We start from the raw sequence: 23,066 nt of genomic DNA, 5'->3' as shown, positions 1-23,066 counted from the left end.
GTTACATTCAATAAACAAGGATTAATTTGTCAGTGTGCTCTAGTTACATCGTGAACAAGTGAACTGAGAAAACAGAATGAAGCAGCAAATATTAATTGCTTTTGTTGAGAGCATCCATACATTGTATTATCGTAAACCCACTCCCATGGCTAGTGATATTCAGTGTTGGGCTAGTAAACTGTTGCCATGCCCGATGGCTAGTGAAAAACAAAATTGTCAAATGTTGCAGTTAAGTCTATTTTGTAAATATAAATATCCTGACCCCACCCCAACCTCCAATGTTAGTGTTTTTAAGCTCTGTCTCCCTCTTTAGGTGACATATTTGATTATTACTATTATTTAGTAAAATTGTATTAACTAAAGTAAAGTAGGGCTAGTGAATATTTAATTGTGGCTAGTAAATGTTTTTAATCAGTGATCAAATGGCTAGTGGATTAAAACAATTTTTTAGAAGCCTTGATACAATATTCTTATTTGATTAGTACATAGATGTGTATTTATTTACTTTTAGGAATATGTTGGACAGATATGTCAATGATGAATTTAAGGCAGTGGATAAAGATTTCAGTAACAGTAAGTATGTTTTACCAAATCATTTTAAAAACACAATTTAATTCTGTAGATTTTAATATTATATGTATCCTGAGTGACCAAAAAAATGTGAGTAAATACAAATATGCTGTACATCATGCTCATAGTGTAAATTATCATGTATGATATTAATTGAAACAGAAGCCCTCTTCTTTTAAACGTATGTTAGCTTAATATCACAAATTTGTTACATTTCGGTATATTCTGTCTTTACTACATTTTATTATTATTTTGCACCCCTCATTTCTTTTGTCACTGTATTTTGTGTAAAACAGCTTAAACATCAGTTGATGTTTTTGAATATAAACAAGGTTTATATCGCTGCAAAAAGCCAATCCTTACCTTTGTCCTCCACTCACCCAGGGTCATGCATCTTCACTGGAAGTCAAATTTATAAAGGATACCCTATTGCTGGCTTGTAGATTAGATAGTGTATTTTTATCCAAGTTGAAACATTTGGTTTTAATGCATTTAATAAGAAAAATCACTGTACTGTTATTGATAGTAATGTTCACCTTGATGTTCTCATGGTAAATGGCATTCTTTTCAGGCTTTTGCTCGCGTGAATCTAATGTTGCATAACCTACTTTTTGTTCACGCGGAATTTGGATCACCATTTACTTGGATATAATGGGTTAAGCAAAAAGAAAATGGGTTACCTGGATTTATTTTTGCACAACCGATAAATGGGTCACGCAGATTTTCAATTCTCAGAAGCCTGTTTTTATATGAACAAACCCCAGCTGGTATGGGATAATTACAGAAACGTCGCTGCCATTGAGGTATCAGCATTTCCAGTATCAAAACCACCATCTGATTCATAAACAGGAAACACTGAAATAAGTAATGAACCTCACTAAATGAAGTTTGTTTTTATATTGTTAATTCTGTTATGGTCATTCTCTATTGTTCTCATTAGGGGTCTACATGTCTCTTAGTCCTGGAGGTAGGATCTTCACTTTGTGTTATTAGTATGCATGGTTACGCTTTCTCAGTGGAATGTAGCTCAGGTTTTCTCATCTTTGGTATGGCATGCAGCTTAAGAAGAATTATTGCATCTTGCTGAAATATGACATGTCGTTAGTTTTTCTTTGATAAACACAGTGTGATATCTTTACTGAAAAGAAATAACAAATTTGATTATTTTAAATAGCTACAGTACTATTAAATAAGTGTTGACTTCAAAGATTGGTTCCACATATATGATTATTAAGTACTTTAAAAAAGAAATACTCAGGTATGTTTCAAGAGAAAATTATTTGCTTGTCATTCAAAATATCAGTCATTCAATTCAAGTAATTTCAGTACAGTTTGATCTGTGAAGTTGTTTCCATTAGCAATGATCAATTTTAATTGTAAATTGATCGATTTGGCTCTACCAATTTAATGATTGATTATAAAATTCCATAATCGATTGTGTGTGGAAAATGTTAACTGTAATTGTTCCTCTAGTTTAGATGATGGACTTGATGTAAATATATTGTGGTTGGTGTTTGTTGTCATGTGAAGATAAAAAATAAATAAACGGTTATTAAAAGTAAAATTAGCAAGTTGTAGGTGATAATAAGTGCATGGTCCTTATAATTCAAATCTTTTTTACATTTCTGTGATTCTGACCAATTGTGTACTAGTTATAGAAAGTTGGTCGGTCTGTGCAAACCGATTATAACTGATGATGATTATTGTAAGTTGGCCTGGAGGTCATTTTGTCTTTGGTTTGAGTGTTTTGTTTCTTACAATTAAACAATGCATTATTGGTTGGAGTAGTGATATAAAAACTAATAGATTTTGTCCACACACATTTTTCATTATTTAGCTGGAAGTTTTTGTGGTGTTTCTTTTTGCTGAATTCAACAGAGCATATTTTGAAGAAGGTCGCGTAGGTTGTGGGGGATGCTGTATTCAAGGATACACAGGGAACATTTTGCTTTCAAAATCTTGGTTAACGATATTTCTAGTCAGTTGAAAATTGAATGTTTTAAAATTGTATAGCACTCTCTGAAACTTATGTAGCGAATCGCAACACGATACTGAACAAAATGTTTCCTGATACATCAATTGAAAATGTAAGATTAATCCTTTGTTAAAAACCAAAATGGCATCCATAGCAACAATAACAATATAGAAAATATGATTAAATATCTGGGTTTATAAATCACTAAATTCTAAATTTGTATTTATTTATATTTTTAGTAAATATTTGCATATAATACATTGATATATGTTTTAAAGTTTCAGTGTTTATAAATGGCTGAATTCAACATTTTAATATTTTTATCAGTAGATTTTATGATACATTGATGGCTGCATGGAGCTTTTATGATTAATTTCTCTCTAAATGCTGCATTTTTTGTCATGAATTATTATTTGAACTTCATGAACTTGTAGTAAGAAAAAGTTACATTTTGTGTTTTAATTCTTTTTTAAGGTTTTGCGTTGAATGTTTTTCTTATAAACTTTTATGTCCAAAAGAGTGGATATTATTCTTGTTGCATGTTGAAAAATAATTTATAAGTTAACTATTAATTTATTACTATAATTTCTTTAATAGAACTCTGTTAATTATGAATTTTGTATCACAAATTAAAACAAATAATAATAATTTACTGAATAAAAAATATAAAAATGGGTCATAGCAATCTTTATACGGATATTGGTTTGTGATTGTGGTATGTGATACATTTAATTAACGTAATTCTTCCTGGACTAATATTTTTTATTTTTTTATTGAAAGTTACATGTATAATTATAATAATAATGATATACTATGTGTATATACAGTAATATTTGGAAAACGATGTACTAAATTTATAAAATGTATGTGTATTTCTTTTTAACAGGTATAGACTTTAATGAGTTTCTAGGAATGTACAAGAGGCTGTTCTTATTATGCAAGTCAGTGGTTTCTCAAGACGTGTCCGGTCTACTGCAGTCAAGTTCCCATTCTGGCAAGCCACCACCTCTCCCGTCTACTCCACCACCACCCATGGTAATTTGTTGGTTTTAATAAATTATGTGATTTACTGTGAAGTAATATGTCCACTTTCTAATGGTGAAAAGGAAGTAGGATTGTTGTTATGGCTGTGTAATATTACAAAAACCTAGCACTTCTGTGGATTAATTATCTTTTGACTATCATGTATATAACATGCAGGCCTTTATGGTTTCACCATTCCAGCTTTAATGTGGTCACCACTTATATAGATTAATTGATAATTTTACCATGTATCTGTAGTGCAAAATATACAGGAAACGACAAAACCGTTATCCTTAATCAAGACAGAGTCGAATGGGTATAGTCTTATTCAACTTAACGTACTAGCACAACAACAATGCTATACAACCCTGAGTTATAACCTCCACTGCAGAATTATCTCCCCTTGCCGGATGTATAACCTACACCCGCACATGGGTAGACCGTATATCCTCGTTTTTGATTCTGCAGTCCTCCATTGCAGTCGTGTTCGAGTTCTGTAGTAAATTTTTTGTCAAATTGTTAAATTGTTTATTAATTTGTAATTTTGTTTTACTCTGTCATACGAGGTCTTTTGGGTGATTTACACAGGGGGTTAATGTCTGACACGGCTTCCTCGGGCTCCATCCTTTACACCCACTTTCTCCAGAATTGGTCCTGTTTATCGATGCTTCCCTCGAGGGGTTCGGTGCACACCTTTTGGATCAACATCTGTCAGGGGTGTGGACTCCTTCAGAGAGGAGTTGTCACATCAACCTGTTGGAGATGGAAGCAGTGCGTCGCGCTTGTCTCCATTTCAGGACTGTTATTCGACATCGTCGAATTTTGTGAGGGCGAACAACATGTCGGTTGTTGTGTACCTCAATCGGTGGGGAGGCACCAAATCTCTGCCATTGAGTCTTGCGGCTTTGAAGATTCTGGAATGGTGCGACGATTGGGGAGTGGTGTTATCGGCCAAACACATTCCTTCGTCCGTGAACATCTTGGCGGACGCTTTGAGTCGTCGTTCCCCGGTTCGGACGGAGTGGATGTTGCACCGGACGGTGGCTTATCGAGTTCTTCAGTTGTGGGGGAGTCCTCAACTCGATATGTTTGCCACTTGCCTGAACAGTCAGTTGCCAGTGTTTGTATCACCGATACCAGACCCACTGGCACTGAGTACGATGCGTTGAGCATGGACTGGACGGGACGGGACTGGATTTTTACACCTTTCCCCATCCGGTTCTGATTCGCAAGGTTCTGGCAAAGATCAAACAGCAACCTTGTCGTGTCACACTCGTAGCCCCAAATTGGGCAGCTCAAGCCTGGTTTCCTCCGCTCCTGTCACTTTTAGTGCAGAAGCCGGTGCGGTTGCCGTTGATACCCGATCTGCTCAGTCAGAGATTGCGTCAGACAGAGTGGCATCCGAAGCCGGAGGTTTTTCGACTTCACGCATGGCGATTGTCAGGGTTTCCCTCCTAAACCGAGGCTTTTCTAAACGGGTTGCTGAGCTCGTCTCCTCTTCGAAGCGCTTAGGTTCGTTGGGCGACTGAAAGGGACGTGTATCCCTTGTCACCTACTGTTAATGACTTAGCTGAGTACTTTCTGGCTCTTGTCCAAGAAAGACAGCTGAAGGTTCACACAGTGAGAAGTCACCGGTCGTCCATTTTGACTACTCTGAGGCAGTGTGGACGTCAAGATTTCTTAACGAATCTCGTGTTGCATGACTTGCTTAAGTCATTGCAAAACACGGTTGAGAAGCCTTCCATTTTGCCTAAATGGAATGTTTTTCTGGTTCTGCATGCACTCAAAGGCAAGCCCTACGAGCCTTTGAAATTCGCCAGTCTTCGTCATTTGACGTGGAAAACTTTGTTTCTGGTCTCACTAGCGGCTTGCTGTCGTATTAGTGAGATTTATGCTTTTTTGCATGATTTGTTGGATTACAATACGGACGGGTCAGTTACGTTACGTTTTCGTGGCTAAGAACCAGGTGCCAGGGGAAGAGTTTCCTCCGGCCATCATTCAGTGTTTATCTCATACCCTTTCTGCGGATAATTCTGATAGACTTCTTTGTCCGGTACGGGCTTTGAAATTCTATTTGGAGCATACTAGAAATCTCCGGCAAAACACTAAGAGACTGTTTATCTCTTTCACACGCCAACCAGGAGACATTACGAAGAATGCTTTGTCGAGATGGATTGCTGCAACCATCAAACTGGCATATGAGAAGGTGGGTGATCATGTTCTGCTGAATTTCTCCGTTTTACCTCATGAGATTCGAGCGATTTCTGCTTCCCTTAATTTCCATGATTCTTTGGACATTTTCAAGGTCATGAGTGAGGGGTTTTGGAAAGGTCGACACACGTTTGACCGGTTATATTTCTGTGATATGGCTGTTGGTCCGGACGGAACTCGGCGAATTCAATCCGTCATTGCAGGGCAGCAAGTCGTTTCGGTGCACAGGGCCATGAGTAGGGGGCGACCCTTATTTCGACCGGTCGCTAGTGGCAGTCTTTCTGGGAGATAGTTCTCCACCTCCTGTTTGGAGAGTGGGGGGTAGATGGTTGACTATCTGGCGCAGTCGAGTGTCTTTTACCATTACTTTGTGTGCGGGTTTCCTCACCTTGTTAACTTGGTTTACTTTTAATTGGGGTTGTAGTTCTTCAATTTAAAAGTCACTTTGACATTTTATACCTCGTATGATGTGGGTTGCTTTTTCACTGTATCATTACTTGAGACGATCACTACTGGTTGAATGGGTAAGTCCTCCTTGTTTTCTTACCTCCTCCCTTTAATGTTAAATTCTCATGCTTTAGCGGTGTTAATTCACGTCTGTTACAGCATTGTTGTTGTGCTAGTACGGTAAGTTGAATAAGACTATTAGAAAATTTGTTTCTAATTTTCATTATTATTCATACTTACCTAGTACTAGCACAACAACCGTTACCTCCCACCCGCCCCGAGGGAGGTCTTTTTTTATTCAGTCATTCCGGACTTTGAATGGATAACGAGGATATACGGTCTACCCATGCGCGAGTGTAGGTTATACATCCGGCAAGGGGAGATAATTCTGCAGTGGAGGTTTATAACTTAGGGTTGTATAGCATTGTTGTTGTGCTAGTACTAGGTAAGTATGAATAATAATGAAAATTAGAAACAAATTTTCTAATTTGGCAAAATAGTGGTTAATTCCAGGAACCTCTAGCTGGTGCTATAGGAGGACAAGCCACTCCCGAGGAGATCTTTTACTGGACAGTTCATCCTTCCTGTATATTTCAATATATGTGAATATTTCAAATCATCTTAAAGAGTTACTTCAATCTATTATTAAATAAAACATGTCATTGTATAATATTTAAACACCCATTAGCCGATGTGGATTTTTGTGCTGGGGTGTCGTTAAACATTCATTCATTCATTGTGTTATGTTTTACGATTGTAGAGATCTGTAGAGATTAAGAATAAGATCAACATGGATGACTTGAAGAATGGGTCCGGTAAAGATGACCTCGATGGTCTGAAAAACGACTCCTTCTTCGACGACCCGGTTAGCCGATGTGGATTTTTGTGCTGGGGTGTCGTTAAACATTCATTCATTCATTGTGTTATGTTTTATGATTGTAGAGATCTGTAGAGATTAAGAATAAGATCAACATGGATGACATGAAGAATGGGTCCGGTAAAGATGACCTCGATGGTCTGAAAAACGACTCCTTCTTCGACGACCCGGTACCACCAGTAGGTGGATTGAGATCATTCAACAGGTTGGTCAGCCGAATTCTTTTCTTGTGCTTTATTGTAGCTAAAAATACATGTTTTGCACAAATGTTGTTGCGTTACTCTGCTAGACCTGTCTTACTGCAGCTGAATTGTCATTTTTGAACATTTTCCAAGTAGAGCCTATGTCAGACTTAGGTGTTGTTCACAACTGAGAAGTGTTTTTATGAAATGTTTAAAGTCCATGAGGTCAGTTTGAAAAAAAAAGTTTTATGTTTCAAACTTCATATATAGTTATATACCATTGGTTTATATCAACCATACAAGAGGATTTAATCCATTTTGGGATGTATGTAATGATGCATAGTATATCAAAGAAGCAAGTTTGAAATAAATGTTGATAAAGATATACCTTACAAAATGAAATTATGAATGACCCCAAACAAACTGTTGACAGTGTATTATTTTATTATTGTGCAAAAGTTTCTATACAAAGGCAAATGGCAAAGGATTGTTCTGTGATTAGAGGTTTACTGCTTTCAGAATGCTGATATACGCAAATATTTTAAAATGTGCATATTTATCAGTCGGGTATTGAAGACCTATAAAAAAAATTCTGAATGTTCAAAGCTCTTTTACAACTTGTGTCGCTAATAGGAAACTAAATAATAATTAAGAGTAATTGATTTTGAATATTTAACCTTATTAAATTCGAGTCTGGAAGGGAATTTGTAATTTTTCTATTTTTAAATGTTCGAAATAAATAGTTAAAAGGAATTTATGTGTTACTTCTGGAAAACAAGCTTTTTGAACACTGTTTTGTTAAATCTTAGGTGCATGTATAACCTACTTTTATTGGTAGGAAACTGCCAAGGCTTTTTCATTTAAGCACTTCCACAATGTGAATTCAAAAACATGCTTTAAAAAAGCAAATCGTGAATTTGTTGATTTGTTCAATAATATTGTCAGAGAAAAGTGTGTGTTTTCCAAGGCATAGAGATAATTTCAACATTCAATTGATTACAGTTGTAACAAAAAACTTCTTAAGATGTATATATTACCACAAATTGTTTGATGCATCAAAAATGGGTGAAATGGGTAAAAAGTCTGAACAAATATTTTAACATTTTAAATATGAACAGTGAGGTGAAATAAATATGTTAATGTGGTAATCAAACTATATAATAAATATGTTAATGTGGTAATCAAACTATATAATAAATAAGTTAATGTGGTAATCAAACTATATAATAAATAAGTTAATGTGGTAATCAAACTATATAATAAATAAGTTAATGTGGTAATCAAACTATATAATAAATAAGTTTAATCTGACATTGATCATGTTATTTTAAATAGATTACTTCATTTCTGTTATGTGGTGTTCTCAGTTTAACTGAAGACATTTCGATTTAGTTTGTGCTTTTGTTGCTTTTATTTCACCAATGTTTACATATTTTTGCTTTATTTCTCTATTCATGTTCATGAGCACAGAATTTAAACAGTTTTGAAATAAGTTCTATTTACTGGTTTCGCAACTAGCTTTGACACAACAACCTAGGTACATGCACTAGAGTCATTAGCACCTTGATGTTCAAAACTGTAAAATATGCTTGTGTTCATTCATTTGTCATCACAACAGTACTTCGACATCAAGAAGCAAACCATCTCACATACCAGTTTATTCTCCACTCAAGAGGTTAGTCAGCCAGCAAGGGAGTTGCCTAACACTGATGTTGCACGTTAGTTCATACAGGGTTCGATGTTAACTGTTTGACTCGGTAGACCATGTGATGGGCAATAAGACAGGAGCAAATGGCACTTGTTCTGTCAAACCTGTATGATGTATGAAAAAAGTTAACATTGAAAGAAATGTTTTATTTAACGATGCACTCAACACATTTTATTTACGGTTATATGGCATCAGACATATGGTTAAGGACCACACAGATGTTGAGAAAAAAAGTCGCTGTCACCACATCATGGGCTACTCTTTTTCTATTAGCAGCAAGGGATCTTTTATATGCACCATATCACAGACAGGGTAGTACATACTACGGCCTTTGATATACCAGTCGTGGTGCATTGGCTGGAACGAGAAATAGCCCAATGGGGATTGATCTTAAAATGACTGTGCATCGAGCAAGCACTTTACCACTGGGCTACGTCCCGCCCCTCAAAGTTAACATTGTTGCCAAATGTAACATGCAAAATATCCATTATGGTAGAACAAAATATATTTACCTAAAGGATGCACTGTAAATTATACATTTCAAAGAGCAATACAACTGTACTCTGACATCAGCTAATCCAGCATCATATTTCATAAGTCAAACAGACTGAATGTGATAACTTGTGATATCAACAAATCAACTTACGATGTTATTCTACAACTTGCAGTTAGTCAGGCTTCACTTAGACCTCTGCTACCACTGCTCTGAACCACATGTTTCCAACCCTGAGTTGCCAAACTGTTAATGTCAAACCTTGCTATGTTATTAGAAATGTTTGTGCACATTTTAATAAGATAAGCATTTGTTGTCACTGTGTAAGAATTTGTTGTCACTGTGTGCATTGTTATGTTTCATTTTTTTTTTTACTTACATGTAGTTAACATAAGAAATGCATTACATTAAGGAATGCAACATACACGCGTATTGTTTACAATGATACTGCAGTTTAATCTCATTTTAGTGAACACATGTTGAATCTGATGTATTACACACTTCATTTTAGTGGCCAGTCATAGGTTTTTATTTTTTTGTACAGTCACAGGCCTTTGGAAATTGTGAGGACAATTGTTTTGTTCTCCTTTTGCAAATCTTGTTTTGTGTAACCCATGTTCATTTTGTGTATTAAATTTAAGAAGTCCATCACTTACATGATCATAACAAATTATGCAAAAGGAAATGAGTTATCAGAAATGTTTTTGATGTAACCCATAAATGGTTTACACAGATTTTAAATTCTCAGAGATCTGCAGTCTTTATGAAATTATGTAAACAAAGAACCTAATATAACATGCTACACAAATAAACATATGAACCATGTTTTCTTGTTTTTAAAACCAACAGACAATGTGTTGTATTCTAAGCAGTCATAATGTTGTTTTACCTGTTGTTAATTAGCTCACAGTTTTTCTGTGTTAGAAAGGCATGTCTTGATTTTTCATAGCACATTTCTCATTTTGTTATGTTCATTTGTTATATTAATTTTTCCATTAAAACCTGTTCTTGGCACACACACAAAATAAGCCAGAAATCTTTCTTGACTGTACCCCAAAGTATCATTGTTTCATTGTGAAAAGTTGATAATTATTCAAGGTATTTAATTAATGTCTTTTATACTGAAGTTTGAAGACCATGTATTATAGTGGGGTACACAGTACCACAGTCGAGTTGCTGCAAATGTTTACATTTTGATATATTGTTTGAGCAAGTTTATTCTTGGTGTTCATGATCAACAAAAAATTAAAAATTACTGCCATTTTCAAGATGGCGAAGCTATTATGTATAAAATGTATTTTGTTAAAAAATTTTTTGCCAGATTTGACAAACAGTGGATCAGATTGTATGTTTATTAGGACAGGGAGTCTGTTTCTTAAAATAACTGTTTTACCACAGATTGAAATCAGTGAATTCACCTGACTGCGTATATTTTGCCGTTTAATTTTTTTTAATATATAATCACCAAATCAAAAGAAATGTGAATTATTGCATTATACAGAAATAATAAAATTTATGTACCATACTACTTTCTATAAATAGATGAACAAATTTATGACAGTGAGTTTATAATTTCTTCAAAGTGTAATATTTAATAAAAGAATCCAGTTCATTAAAATTACACTAACATATAATTTGCAATAATACCTGTAAAGTGATAAAGGGCATGTTGTAGTCAAAACAATATATTTTGTAAACTAAAAATATTGTATGCATGATTTTTATTATTCAAGTTCTACATTGATATCTTTTTTTTTAATTTGCTAATTATAATTGCAATACATTTCCTGGAATGACTGATAAGCAACTCAATTATTAACTTTATTAGATGTACATATCATAATGTAAGTCTGTTGCTTTATGTATGGAACATTAATTCCATACAAGTGATTGTTTATTAATACACTAAAATATTAAAAGTCTCTTGTTTTCAGTTAAAATTCAGTAGGATGTCGTTTGGAAATTTTAAATTATCTTAAATTTTGAAATATTTTTGTAATTTTATTTTTATTTTGTGTTACTAACATAGATATTAGAACCTATATATCTGAATTTGTATGCATGCACATTGTGCATGTATAACCAAGTCTGGTGATATTTAATGAAACATCAAATACATTAAAATAAATTTTACGGATACAGTACATCTAAATCCATTTTTATATCACAATTAGATTTAATGTTGCTAGTAAAAAGTAAAAGTAATTTATATTTATTTGGTTGTTTCATATTTTTATTTTATTTGTGTTATCTACTTCTACATCTGTTATACAAGGGAGAGTTAAAGTTTGTTTTGTTTAACAACACAACTAGAGCACATTTATTAATCATTGGCTATTGGATGTCAAACATTTGGTAATTTTGACATGTAGTCTTAGAGAGAAAACCTGCTACATTTTTCCATTAGTAGCAAGGGATCTTTTATATGCACCATCCCACAGACATGTTATCACATACCACAGCCTTTGATATACCAGTCATGGTGTACTGGCTGGAATGAGAAATAAGTCAATGGGCCCACAGACGGGGATCAATCGCAAACCGACTGTGCATCAAGTGAGTGCTTTACCACTGGGCTACATCCCGCCCCTACAAGGGACAGATTCAAAATTTAGCATAATGGTGTTATGTCTAAATTCTGAAGGTCCATTAATTTAAAGGTCCTAGGTCTAACCCTAATCCTAACTATGACACTGAGCCTAACTCATGTTGCAGTTGACTATACAAACACAAATAATAGTCGGACCATTACCATGGAGTGATATAACATATACTGTTGAACAATAAGTAGGATGCACCGATTGTTTTGATTGCGAAGCACGTGAGGTGATGTTGCACGTGCGAAGGATGTGATTTGTAATTGAACACTTAGTTTGTGTGTACGTTGTGTGAACATTTAGTTTGTGTGTATGGCAGTATTATTTTATGTTTGTACTGGAACACTAAATCATAACCTTGCCATCACATTCTTTACACCATTTTGTAACTTTTCAACAATGCAACTCTCCAATGTCAGGAACATCTCAGGGCTGTAGGCATGCTCCAAGTTGGCACCACTCAGCGAATTGTGGCCCGTAGACTTAATGTGTCACAATCAGTCATTAACCGATTGTGGGCCCGATATTGACAAACCAGAAATGTGGATGATTGTCCTCATTCAGGTCGGCCAAGGGCCATAACTCCGGTTCAGGACAGCTTCATTAGGACTTACATGTTGAGGAATCGAGGTCAATCAGACAATCAAATCGCAAGAGAACTCTGTGTTACAACTGGCGTTACAGTGTCTGGTCAGACTATTCGTAACAGATTGCAGAGAAGTAACATCCACACATGTTGACCCTACGTTACCACACATTTGACTGAGACACATTGCTGTGTTTCCTCTGGACCTACATCACTATCCTGGCTAGAATCTTTAATGCCAATCCCTTGTCACATGAGTGCTTGTGTTTTACCATTAATTAATATTGCAATAAAAATTAATACATTTCTGTTATATTGTGTTATATTTGAATATCCCTTACTTATTTTGAACATTATATAACTGGTATGTTTCAAAGTAACAGACCTTTTCTAATAGTGACTGGCATAACTGGTATGCATGTTATTTCGGCCGGATATCCAGTTGTTTGGTTATGTGAGTTTTGTTTGCATAACCAGTTGGTTCACTCATTGGAATCTGGAAATTATATGACATTATTTATAATTTATATTATTATTGGTCTATTATAAATGCAAACAAAATTAAATTATTTGCTTTTAGTTTTAATTGTAAATAATATATGAATTTGTTACTGACTACACAGTATGATTATTTTAAAAGTTAAACTACTCCCTTTATGTTTGAAAATTTGGGTTACACATGAATTGCCAATACATTTTAAGAAGAAAGTTTGCTTTAAAAGTTTCAATTTCTATATATTACCGGAAAATAGCCCACATTTTAAAATGGTTTTTATATTTTCTTGTGGTCATATTCCATCATACTATGAAGTGACTGTTCATATCAAAGTTGTGTTACCAGTAACCAGGTACCCAGTTTGTGATTCACATGAACTTACAGTTGCTTAACCAGTATACAAATAAAACAGTGATTTGCATTAAATTTCTGTGTTCTAGTTTATTCTAGAAATTAACATACATTTTCTATAAATATGTTTATAATCATTTTGGTTTAAAGAAGAAACAATTCACAACCCCCCTCAATAAATAGAGGATTCATTCAAGTGTTTTGTATATGGAAAATATCAATTGGGTCTATGTTATATCTATGTCAATTTGCATTACATTATTTTCACTGCCAACTAGGACTTATTTAATTTTTGTTGTTTCTTTGTTGTTTTTTTAGCAGTGAAGCAAACAAGCAAGCAGAGAGTAAAGCATTAAGTTCGAGTGGTGTAACAACCAAGAAGGTGGACTATGGACCTGTGAACAGCGTTGGTGGTAGTGACATGACCTCACTGCAAGGATTGCCGTCTCTGAATAAAGACAAGGGATCTAGTATGTCATCTCTGATGGGAGCCCCGCCATTAGACACAGACAGACAAGGTGACCATTGGAAATTCTTTCAGGAATCTCTTTTTTTTTTAAATCATATTTATAAAAAAAATTGAAAAGAATTTTAATTTTTTTGTTAATATATCTATATACAGTGAAACCTGTCTAAACTGGATCATGTCTGGGACCTAATATTTATCAGATTTAGACAGGATCCGGTGTCTAGAAGGTCACATTTTAGAATTTAGATCATGAAACATGACCGGTTTTGACAGGATTCCGATTTGTTCAGGGTCCGGTTTAGACAGGTTTCACTGTATATCATTAATAGTCACAATTTGAATAAATATAAAATAGGATAACATAGTGAATTACTTTTGACTAAATACATGACCGAGGGACATCAGTAAAATCAGCCACCCAACCCAAATTAAAAACTAAACAAAAACGAAGCAGAAGTTTGCCTCAGAAATCTTTCAGTCCGAATTCAATGATGACAATGTGAATCTGTTTACAGAAATCAACATAATATTGTATGTTTTTATTAAAATAACTATGATCTAGCTGTTGAAAGGATGACTATAATTGCTATGTTAGTAACATTCAATGAAGTTTGTTTTGTTCAACAACATCACTAGAGCACATTGATTTATTAATCATCGGCAATTGGATGTCAAACATTTAGTAATTTCGACATATGGTCTTAGAGAGGAAACATTTTTTCATTTGTAGCAAGGGATCTTTATATGCACCATCCCACAGACAGGATAGCACATACCACAACCTTTGATGGGTGCACTGACTGGAATCATTTGATGGTAACATTAAATGAGTTCAGTTCCAAAAATACACACAGATAGTAAATAAATCCCTTTGTTTTCATTATAAGATTAAAATAAAATAAATTTAGCTACAATTTATTTACTAGTTATTTTTTTTATTCAGTTAAGTAATACATTCTCATTACTGAATGGAAGTTGTAATATTAGAGCAACATTGATAATGTCAATTTCACAAACTGTAACAGCCGCAAGCATGCAGAATATATGATCATACACATGTCATAAATATAGCATGAAGTAATATGATAATTATGTAACTGTTTATTGTAAACCATATGGGTAATAAACATGTATATAATTCAGTAGACATTAATTTTTTAAAACCTATTCAAGGAAATAAATATGTGCAACTGGATTTTTGTTTTTTACTTACAGCAAAGCGACCAAATGATTCTGGAGACCAGCTGAGAGATTCGGGACCCAGGCTAAATGATTTTGGAAATGGTAAATAATGTTTTAATTGTATGGAAGTTTATCATTAAATATTTTAAGCAGTCTCCTTAGAGTTTTAATTGGATGGTTCTGAAACTGGGTTCAAGGATTTTCTTGGGCAGTCTCCTAAATGTAAAATTTGAGAATTGTTATTATGTTTGTTAAATAGATAAAAATAATGTTTAGCATTTTATAAGACTATCTTATCCTAGAGTTTTAATTTAACAGTTCTCAAAGTTGGTACAAGTCATCTTCTCTAACTAACAGATATACTTTAGATTGTATTTCTATAATATATGTATGTTTCTTCTGAGTGCTGAACTACTGTGATAATGGTGTTCACATAGTTAAACCTAAATACTGTTATGCCATAACCGGTCTATTTGCTCTTCTTTTTTTTTAGATCATTCAGAAATTTATGAATATGAAGATGATTATGAACCAGATGATGAAGCTAATTTGCAGAGTTCTGGGTAAGTCTTTTTTATGCAGTCTAGCATTAAATGGAATAGGAGTTAACAAGGTTATTTGTACCTAACCCAAAATAACAACGGGATGGGCCAGTACAAAAATAATGTGAGCACAGTAATACAGTCTTCACAAAGTAAACAAAAATGGAACTTTTTTACCCCGTCCCCACATGATACAGCACTGATCAAGGGGTGGGACTTAGCCCAGTGGTGAGGCGCTCGCTTGATGTGCAGTCAGTTCGGGATCGATCCCTGTCGGTGGGCCCATTGAGCCATTTCTCCTCACAGCCAATGCACCATGACTGGTATATCAAAGGCCGTGGTATGTGCTATCCTGTCTGGGATGGTGCATATAAAAGATCCCTTGCTGTTAATTGAAAAGAGTAGCTCATGAAGTGGCGACAGCGGGTTTTCTCTCTTTATATCTGTGTGGTCCTTAACCATATGTTTGACGCCATATAACCGTAAATAAAATGTGTTGAGTGCATCATTAAATAAAACATTTCCTTCCTTTCTTCCTGATCAAGAAAATAAGAAAGTATTGATATTGTGACCTTATATATATTATTAATCAATTTTGACTAGGTCTATTGTAGTACAGAACATGCAATGATCCAGGTGTACAATAATGTATTTTATATTCTAATCCACAATTGGCACATGTTGGGAAGCTGGTCTCCAAATGCCACACCTCAAGAATGGTTTTAAACTTAAAGGATAGCAAATTAATCTTGGCTACTAAAGGTTTTTCAAAGTTGTATATTCCACAGATTTTTGATGTTTAATAAATACCAGTTTAGTTGTGTATAGAAATGTGTTGGTCCCTACCTATTTATACATTTCACTTAATTTTTGAAGCTTACAAATTGCTGTGACAATAAAATATTTGAAAATAAAGATATCAAGGTGGAAAAAAAGAGATAATGTTAAAATATATTTTTTAATTTACTATTTAGAATAAATACCAGTTTAGTTGTGTAGAAATGTGTTGGTCCCTACCTATTTGTACATTTCACTTAATTTTTTAAGCTTACAAATTGCCATGACAACAAAATATTTGAAAATAAAGATATCAAGGTGGGAAAAAAAAGAGATAATGTTAAAATATATTTTTTAATTTACTATTTAGAATCAGCGTAAGTCAGAAAAGTAATCGGTCAGACAAAAAATCTACTCAGGAAAATGGTAGTCTTGCTGAGGACACGGAAGAGATAGAGGAAGACATAACAGCAGATGACTTTCCCAACAGTGAGAAAAATGGGGTAAGTAATTGTTGTTACGTTACTAAGCCAGGGACATTAGGTCAAACCTGGAAGAAATTGGTATCAAGCTGAAATTTTCAGAAACATTGCCTAATAGTGCAATAAAGAAAATTCCCCACATATCCATGAAGAGTTTACTTGGGAATTCAAGATGATATGCAGAAGGGCCACCATTATTTATCATATCTTTGCAACCAGACAGTAGAAATGCAAAGAAAGTATTTACAGGTGTACATAAATTGCAGTACTTAAATAACAAATGTTTCCTGAACAGTTCCATCATAATTGGTATCTGTATAATATGATGGCTGTGCTATAATATCTGCTGCATTTGGGTTTAAAAAAGCAAAAACCAAATTTGCTCAAACAGTATTTGCACCCAGTTATTTGTTTTCACTCTTGAAAACAGTTGGTAGAGCACTCTCCTGAAGTGCTCATGTAGAAAGATCAAATTTCCTCGAAGGAGTCATTCTCTGATTGTTTTTTCCCCTCATCCCAATTAGTGCCCTATTAAAGGCCATGGTATGTGCTGTCCTGTCTGCATATAAAAGATCCCTTTCTGCTAATGAAACAATGTGACGAGTTTCCTCTGAAGACTATGTGTTAGAATTGCTGAATGATTGACATGCAGTAGCCATTTATTAAATAAATCTGTGTACACTAATGTTAAATGAAACAAACTTTAACTTTTCACTCATAGGCATTGTTTAACGAGCCATTTTTGTTTTTATTTTTAGTTTGATGATCTGCAGACGGATGACGTCAGCTTATCACAAGCTGATGGAATCTTCGACTACCAGGAAGAAGCTCTCCCGTAGCACCGACACACTGACGCCGAAGACTTTCAAACCTGCATGTTCTGCTGAACAGATCATTTCAGATTATCCTGTTGTGATATTATATCAAATTATATTACAATAATATAGATATCATACCCTGCAATAGTTGGTTTGGAATAGGTTCAGTAATAATGCATATACAGTAGTGTGTGTTTATAATAAACTATCAGGAGCAGGGACATGGTGCATTCGAAATTTAAACTAATTGGATCCAGAAATGTCCCAGTAGCATTTGCAAATTAACCTCATTGATACTGTTATGAATGTGTGTTACTGACAATAAATTCCCACCAGCTCTGCAAAATTTTCTTGGATAAAGTCCATTCGAAAGAGAGTGGGGATATTCTTTGAAGTTTATTTCAGATTTGTATGTGCCATCAACCTTTTTGTACTTAATGTTTCTAATTATAATCATAATAATATTATACATTGTTTTCTATATTTCAATGTTTGAGTCAGTAGAATGATGACTTCCGTCCGGTTGTTTGGTCATCTGACCCTAGCCATTTGTCCATCTGAAAGGCTCAAACATTTTGTTACATGTCATATATTATGTCCACATTTCCTCTTCAGCTTTGGCCTCTTGTATTTACAGACATCATATGTTGGGAATAGTTTGTGATACATTTGTAGAATTGTATTTATTTTAAGATGGTTATGCTGGGTTAATGTTTGGTTAAGTGTGGTTAAAGAATCTGTCATAGCCTATATCTCTAGTATTGTTTAATGTATATCTTTTATATTTGGCATGGCTGTTAACCAAGTGATAGGTTTTCACTTGTTTACCATCCCCATGAATGTGACTTTGGGCCAGGTCACGGTAATTTATTTTCTGGCAAAAAAGTTTTAGTTTTTTTTATTGCATTTAACTCTAAATTATTTTAAAGAATGACTTTCATATTTGGCATGGCTGTTCAGCAACTGATAATTTTTCATCTGTATACCTCCAGTCCACTGAATGTGACCCTGGGGTATGGTCAAAATCATTTAGAATTTGGTTAAAGTTTTTCTAATTATGGTACATTTAACTCTAAATTATGTAATGGATGGCTGTCATATTTGGTATGAATGTTCACCATGTCATAGTGCATACTCGAGCCCATGAATTTGACCCCCGTGAAGGTCAAGGTTATTTAAAAGTTAAAGTACAGTTTGATTAACATGTCTCTAATTGTCTTTAACACCCTACTCCAGTGAGCCATCATGGCTTTGCCATTCTAGTTACTTAGTTCAACTGTCTTGTGTTGGTTTTTGCCATCATCAATTAAAATAACTCCTCAGGAAAATATAGACTATTAGCTATAATGTAGGAAAGTACCTTTAGTGTAGTCAGAATATTTTAAAATTCAGCATCCTGTGTGGATTGCTCAATTGTTCTGCAGAAATCCATTGAAGAGAATCTCATTCCAGCAATTATAATGAGAAATTTATTTAATACCAGTTTGTAATCGTAATCTTTACTCATCATATGTTCTTTGTATGTAATTAAGGATTCAAGTTGCAACAGCTCTATTGTTATCATTGTTCTTATTATTCCAGTAAATATGTTATCTGTCCAGAAACAGCGTGGATCAAAACATGACATTTTTATTGTAGATGACAGATTACATGTCTACAAAATATCAAAAGATGGTTCTCATATACTTGTGTTTTGGATTATGCAGTTTTAATGGTTTATGTCATCAAAACCCCTTGACTAAAACTCATGAAATGTATATCTACAGATTACATGTCTACAAAATATCAAAAGATGGTTCTCATATACTTGTGTTTTGGATTATGCAGTTTTAATGGTTTATGTCATCAAAACCCCTTGACTAAAACTCATGAAATGTAGGTGGAATATGTTACCTAAAAGTGGTTAAATTATGGTACTCCTACAAATTTACATTCACCTTGAATTACGCACCCAATATGTATTCGCTTTTACAATTTTGTCTTCGAAACAATTTTAATAACATGATTTAATATTTGTCAGCTAAAGCGGCAATCTCATTATGCAATTAGTTGCACCGACTTCTTGACCCTACAATAATTTGAATGTAGAAGACTAAAGACATTCCGATTAAGGTGTTCTCACAGTATGATTCATGTAATGAGAATACCCCTTTATACAAATAGTGGTCCGCAAAAACTTATGTCACAATTTCTTGACATATCTGACTGTTTAATGAAAGTTGTGGCTATTTTGGATTGCTTTGTTCTCAACATATTTTTTTTTTTTTTTTTTTAAATTTAATCTGTCAGATGAAGTGCTTTTTCTGTAAATATGATAAAGCTGATCCTACTAGCAAAAGAGGCAATGAGGTTCTCTCTGGAAAAATATGACATCACAGTTAAAATATTTAATTTTATTTTCTATCTAGATACGTTTTGCATTGAACATGAATTTAAAATTTCAAGTCCCTATGCAGTAATGAGCATTTAATTTATATATTTATAAATTACTGAGTTCTGCTGCTTAAATGCAGAAAACAGCTGAAACAATTTTTTATTTTTTATATATTTATTAATTTCAGTATTTGTTTTTGATTTTATATTGTTATGTCATAGATTTCTTTTTGATTTTTTTTTGGAAAGGGGACACTGGTTTTTGGAAAGTTTCAGCAATGGTGTTATTTATCAGTTAACAATATTATTGCATTGATTTAATAGTAGTAACTGTTGGAAAGAAAACCAAATAGTTAAGTGTTTTGCCTTGTTGATGGGAAGAGCAAAAATCAAGATATCCATCTTTTAGTTCATGTCTCATGAATGGTTATCTTAGACCGATGTATCTGTAATCGTGTAATGACCAATATTTAGTCACACAATGTAATAACTGTTTTAACATTATGTTTTTAGGTGATACTAGTTTGAATATCTTACCTGACTGTATTTAAAGTATGATTCAATAGACAGTATTGATTTGAATTTTATTCTCAACAACTCAACTGTTGTCTCAGTTCCCTCCATATAGATCCTTATGTAGGATCAATGCATTTAATGTTGTCTTTTAATATATATAATTATATATTTATAATAAAACTTTTTATTAAAATGAAAAATAGTGTTCCTTATTTTATTTTTAGTTAATTTTTTAGTGTCATTTTAGAATAAAAGTTGGTTAAGTTGTAAAGGAATTCTTTAAAGAAGAAAAACATTACATAATCTGAAATAAACAAATATTTTGTATATTTTAAATATATTTTTGTATAAATAGAATGGGTTATATTTTCTTAGAATTATAAAATATCTAATGGGGTATGTGCTTTTTTTATGTAGCCACCACAACACTATTCCTGTCATTGTGTAGCCTTTCCAGATCTGTTATTTGTTATCCTTGTTACTAAATAACAATTATGCCTGTAATTGTATCCTGCCACTTAAATATTTAACAGCCAGATGAGGTGGTGTTTTGGTTTAAAGGTAAAATAACTCATTTTTATACACTATCTGTCCGTAAAGGTCTTCGTTTTTAAAGCATATCTTTCTTATCAGTTCATATAAGATCATCAAACCTTGCATGTAAGTACAACTTTGAATGGCATTGTGCTGTATACTATGACCTACTTTCCTTATCAATTGATACAGGATCATCAAACCATGCAAGTACAACCTGGAAACTCGTACACAAAAGAATACTGGTGTGCAACCTTCAAAGTTATAATTATTTTGACTTGTGTTATTCTACCCCAAATCTCTTAAAAGTATAAATCACACAAACATTACTATTGATTTTGTGTTTTGAAAACGTACGCTAGTCCAATATTTCTGCCGTTCGAGGGCTAGACGGGACATTTGAACAGTCATTTCAACTTATTTTCGTCCTTATATTTATTAAGGTTCTGGGCATAACCAGTAACCACTACACCACCGAAGCCGGTGAGTTATAATAGCTCTCTGAAAACTTTAGCTTAAGTCACCTCCAGCCCTCCCCGTATTGACATATCAGTATCAATAAGGGGAGGGCTGGAGGTGACTCGAGCTATGAAAAATTATATTATATTTGTCCAAGACCAAATGTTCGTCCGTCTCCCAAACGGCAGGTTACTGGGACTACACCCCACTTCATCATATACCGCGGTCGTGAAAGTCCGCTTGCATGATGCATCAAAAGGAATAATCAATTGGTGAATTGCACAGTAAAGGCCACCCCTGCGTGTGCTGTAACCTCACCGTGGTGCCGGGGTGCAACATTCTCTTTGAGAATGGCCAATACAGCACAAATTGAAATTTTGAGTAAAAGTCAATATCTATCTGTGATATTTGTATTTTTGCACAGTTCTTTACACTGTTTTTATTTAAATCTTGAATTTTTATATTGATGTTGATCATCACCTTATTTGTTTGCATTACCATAGTTTGACACCCAATAGCCGATGCATTTTTCGTGCTGGGGTGTCGTTAAACATTCATTCATTCATTAGTAAAGGCCGGTGGACACAAGGCCACAGGTAGGTCACACAACAACAAAGCGATACGATTATGGTCATGTCATGTCATAGGGTTTTACGTGCACATTCAGAACAAGCTGTTGTAGCGCACGCCTGTCGTCGGCCTTGGCCGGCTCCTCCGTCCATGACAGGAACGCCTGCACTGGTAGGTGCAAGGGAGCACCAGCAGCCCTATCAAATCGGTAGCAGGCGGGTGGGGTTGGTGGTGGTGCTATGGAATTTGAATGGAACAGTTAAATGCCAAAGAGAAAAGGGTGCGCAATTTTGATTGAGGGAATTTTGCGCAATTTTGAACCGTCGGTCGAAAGATAAATGGCCGAGCTAATATAGTTTTTGATATTAGTGAATCGAGAGTAGCTCGTTAATTTTAGACCTTTACGATGCTGTGGTGTCTCCCTAGGTTGCCCATTGAGCCCTTATAAAGGGCCTGACCGCTTCTGATCAAGGCATCACCAAGTACCAAGTTATTACCAGCAGCAAGTATTGGGGGTTTGGGTGGGGGAGGCCGATTTTAATGTGTGGCCTCGTATGCAAAACGAAAGTCACGTCATAAAAAGCTTGCTTGATTGTGCGCATTTGGAATGGAATACTCTGTTGTGCTGTTGCAGCCAATCAGAACATTGTATCGCGGAAGTGCTGTTGCTTACGTGACATGCGTATGCGACAGAACTAGCAAGTCACAACACTGACGTCACGACGCCTGTTGCATTTCGCTGCACGGCATGTCGCCTATATGAGCATCAGCTTGTTAAAACAGTTGAGTGCGTCGTTAAATAAAACGTGTGTCTTTCTTCTTTCTTTC

At 34.4% G+C, this 23,066-nt stretch overlaps 1 protein-coding gene across 4 annotated transcripts in view; it reads left to right on the top strand.

Moving 5' to 3' along the window:
• Positions 1-20,875, top strand: part of LOC121370417 (centrosomal protein 43-like) — a 34,887-nt gene extending 14,012 nt beyond the window's left edge. For 2 of the 4 annotated variants that reach the window (XM_041495630.1, XM_041495628.1), the window contains 10 exons: positions 512-573; positions 1,511-1,537; positions 3,432-3,580; positions 7,169-7,308; positions 8,904-8,960; positions 13,835-14,034; positions 15,201-15,269; positions 15,661-15,730; positions 16,857-16,989; positions 17,727-20,875. In XM_041495630.1, the coding sequence (XP_041351564.1) occupies positions 512-573; positions 1,511-1,537; positions 3,432-3,580; positions 7,169-7,308; positions 8,904-8,960; positions 13,835-14,034; positions 15,201-15,269; positions 15,661-15,730; positions 16,857-16,989; positions 17,727-17,807 (988 nt within the window). In that variant the 3' untranslated portion in view covers positions 17,808-20,875. The remainder of the gene's footprint in view (positions 1-511; positions 574-1,510; positions 1,538-3,431; positions 3,581-7,168; positions 7,309-8,903; positions 8,961-13,834; positions 14,035-15,200; positions 15,270-15,660; positions 15,731-16,856; positions 16,990-17,726) is intronic. The other 2 variants (XM_041495629.1, XM_041495631.1) reach the window with 2 other exon arrangements.
• Positions 20,876-23,066: the final 2,191 nt, after the last annotated feature.

This window comes from Gigantopelta aegis, chromosome 4 (genome assembly GCF_016097555.1).
Source record: "Gigantopelta aegis isolate Gae_Host chromosome 4, Gae_host_genome, whole genome shotgun sequence".
Lineage (NCBI taxonomy): Eukaryota > Metazoa > Mollusca > Gastropoda > Neomphalida > Peltospiridae > Gigantopelta > Gigantopelta aegis.
The sequence above is the reverse complement of the archived record's forward strand: the minus strand, read 5'-3'. Positions and strand labels throughout refer to the sequence as shown.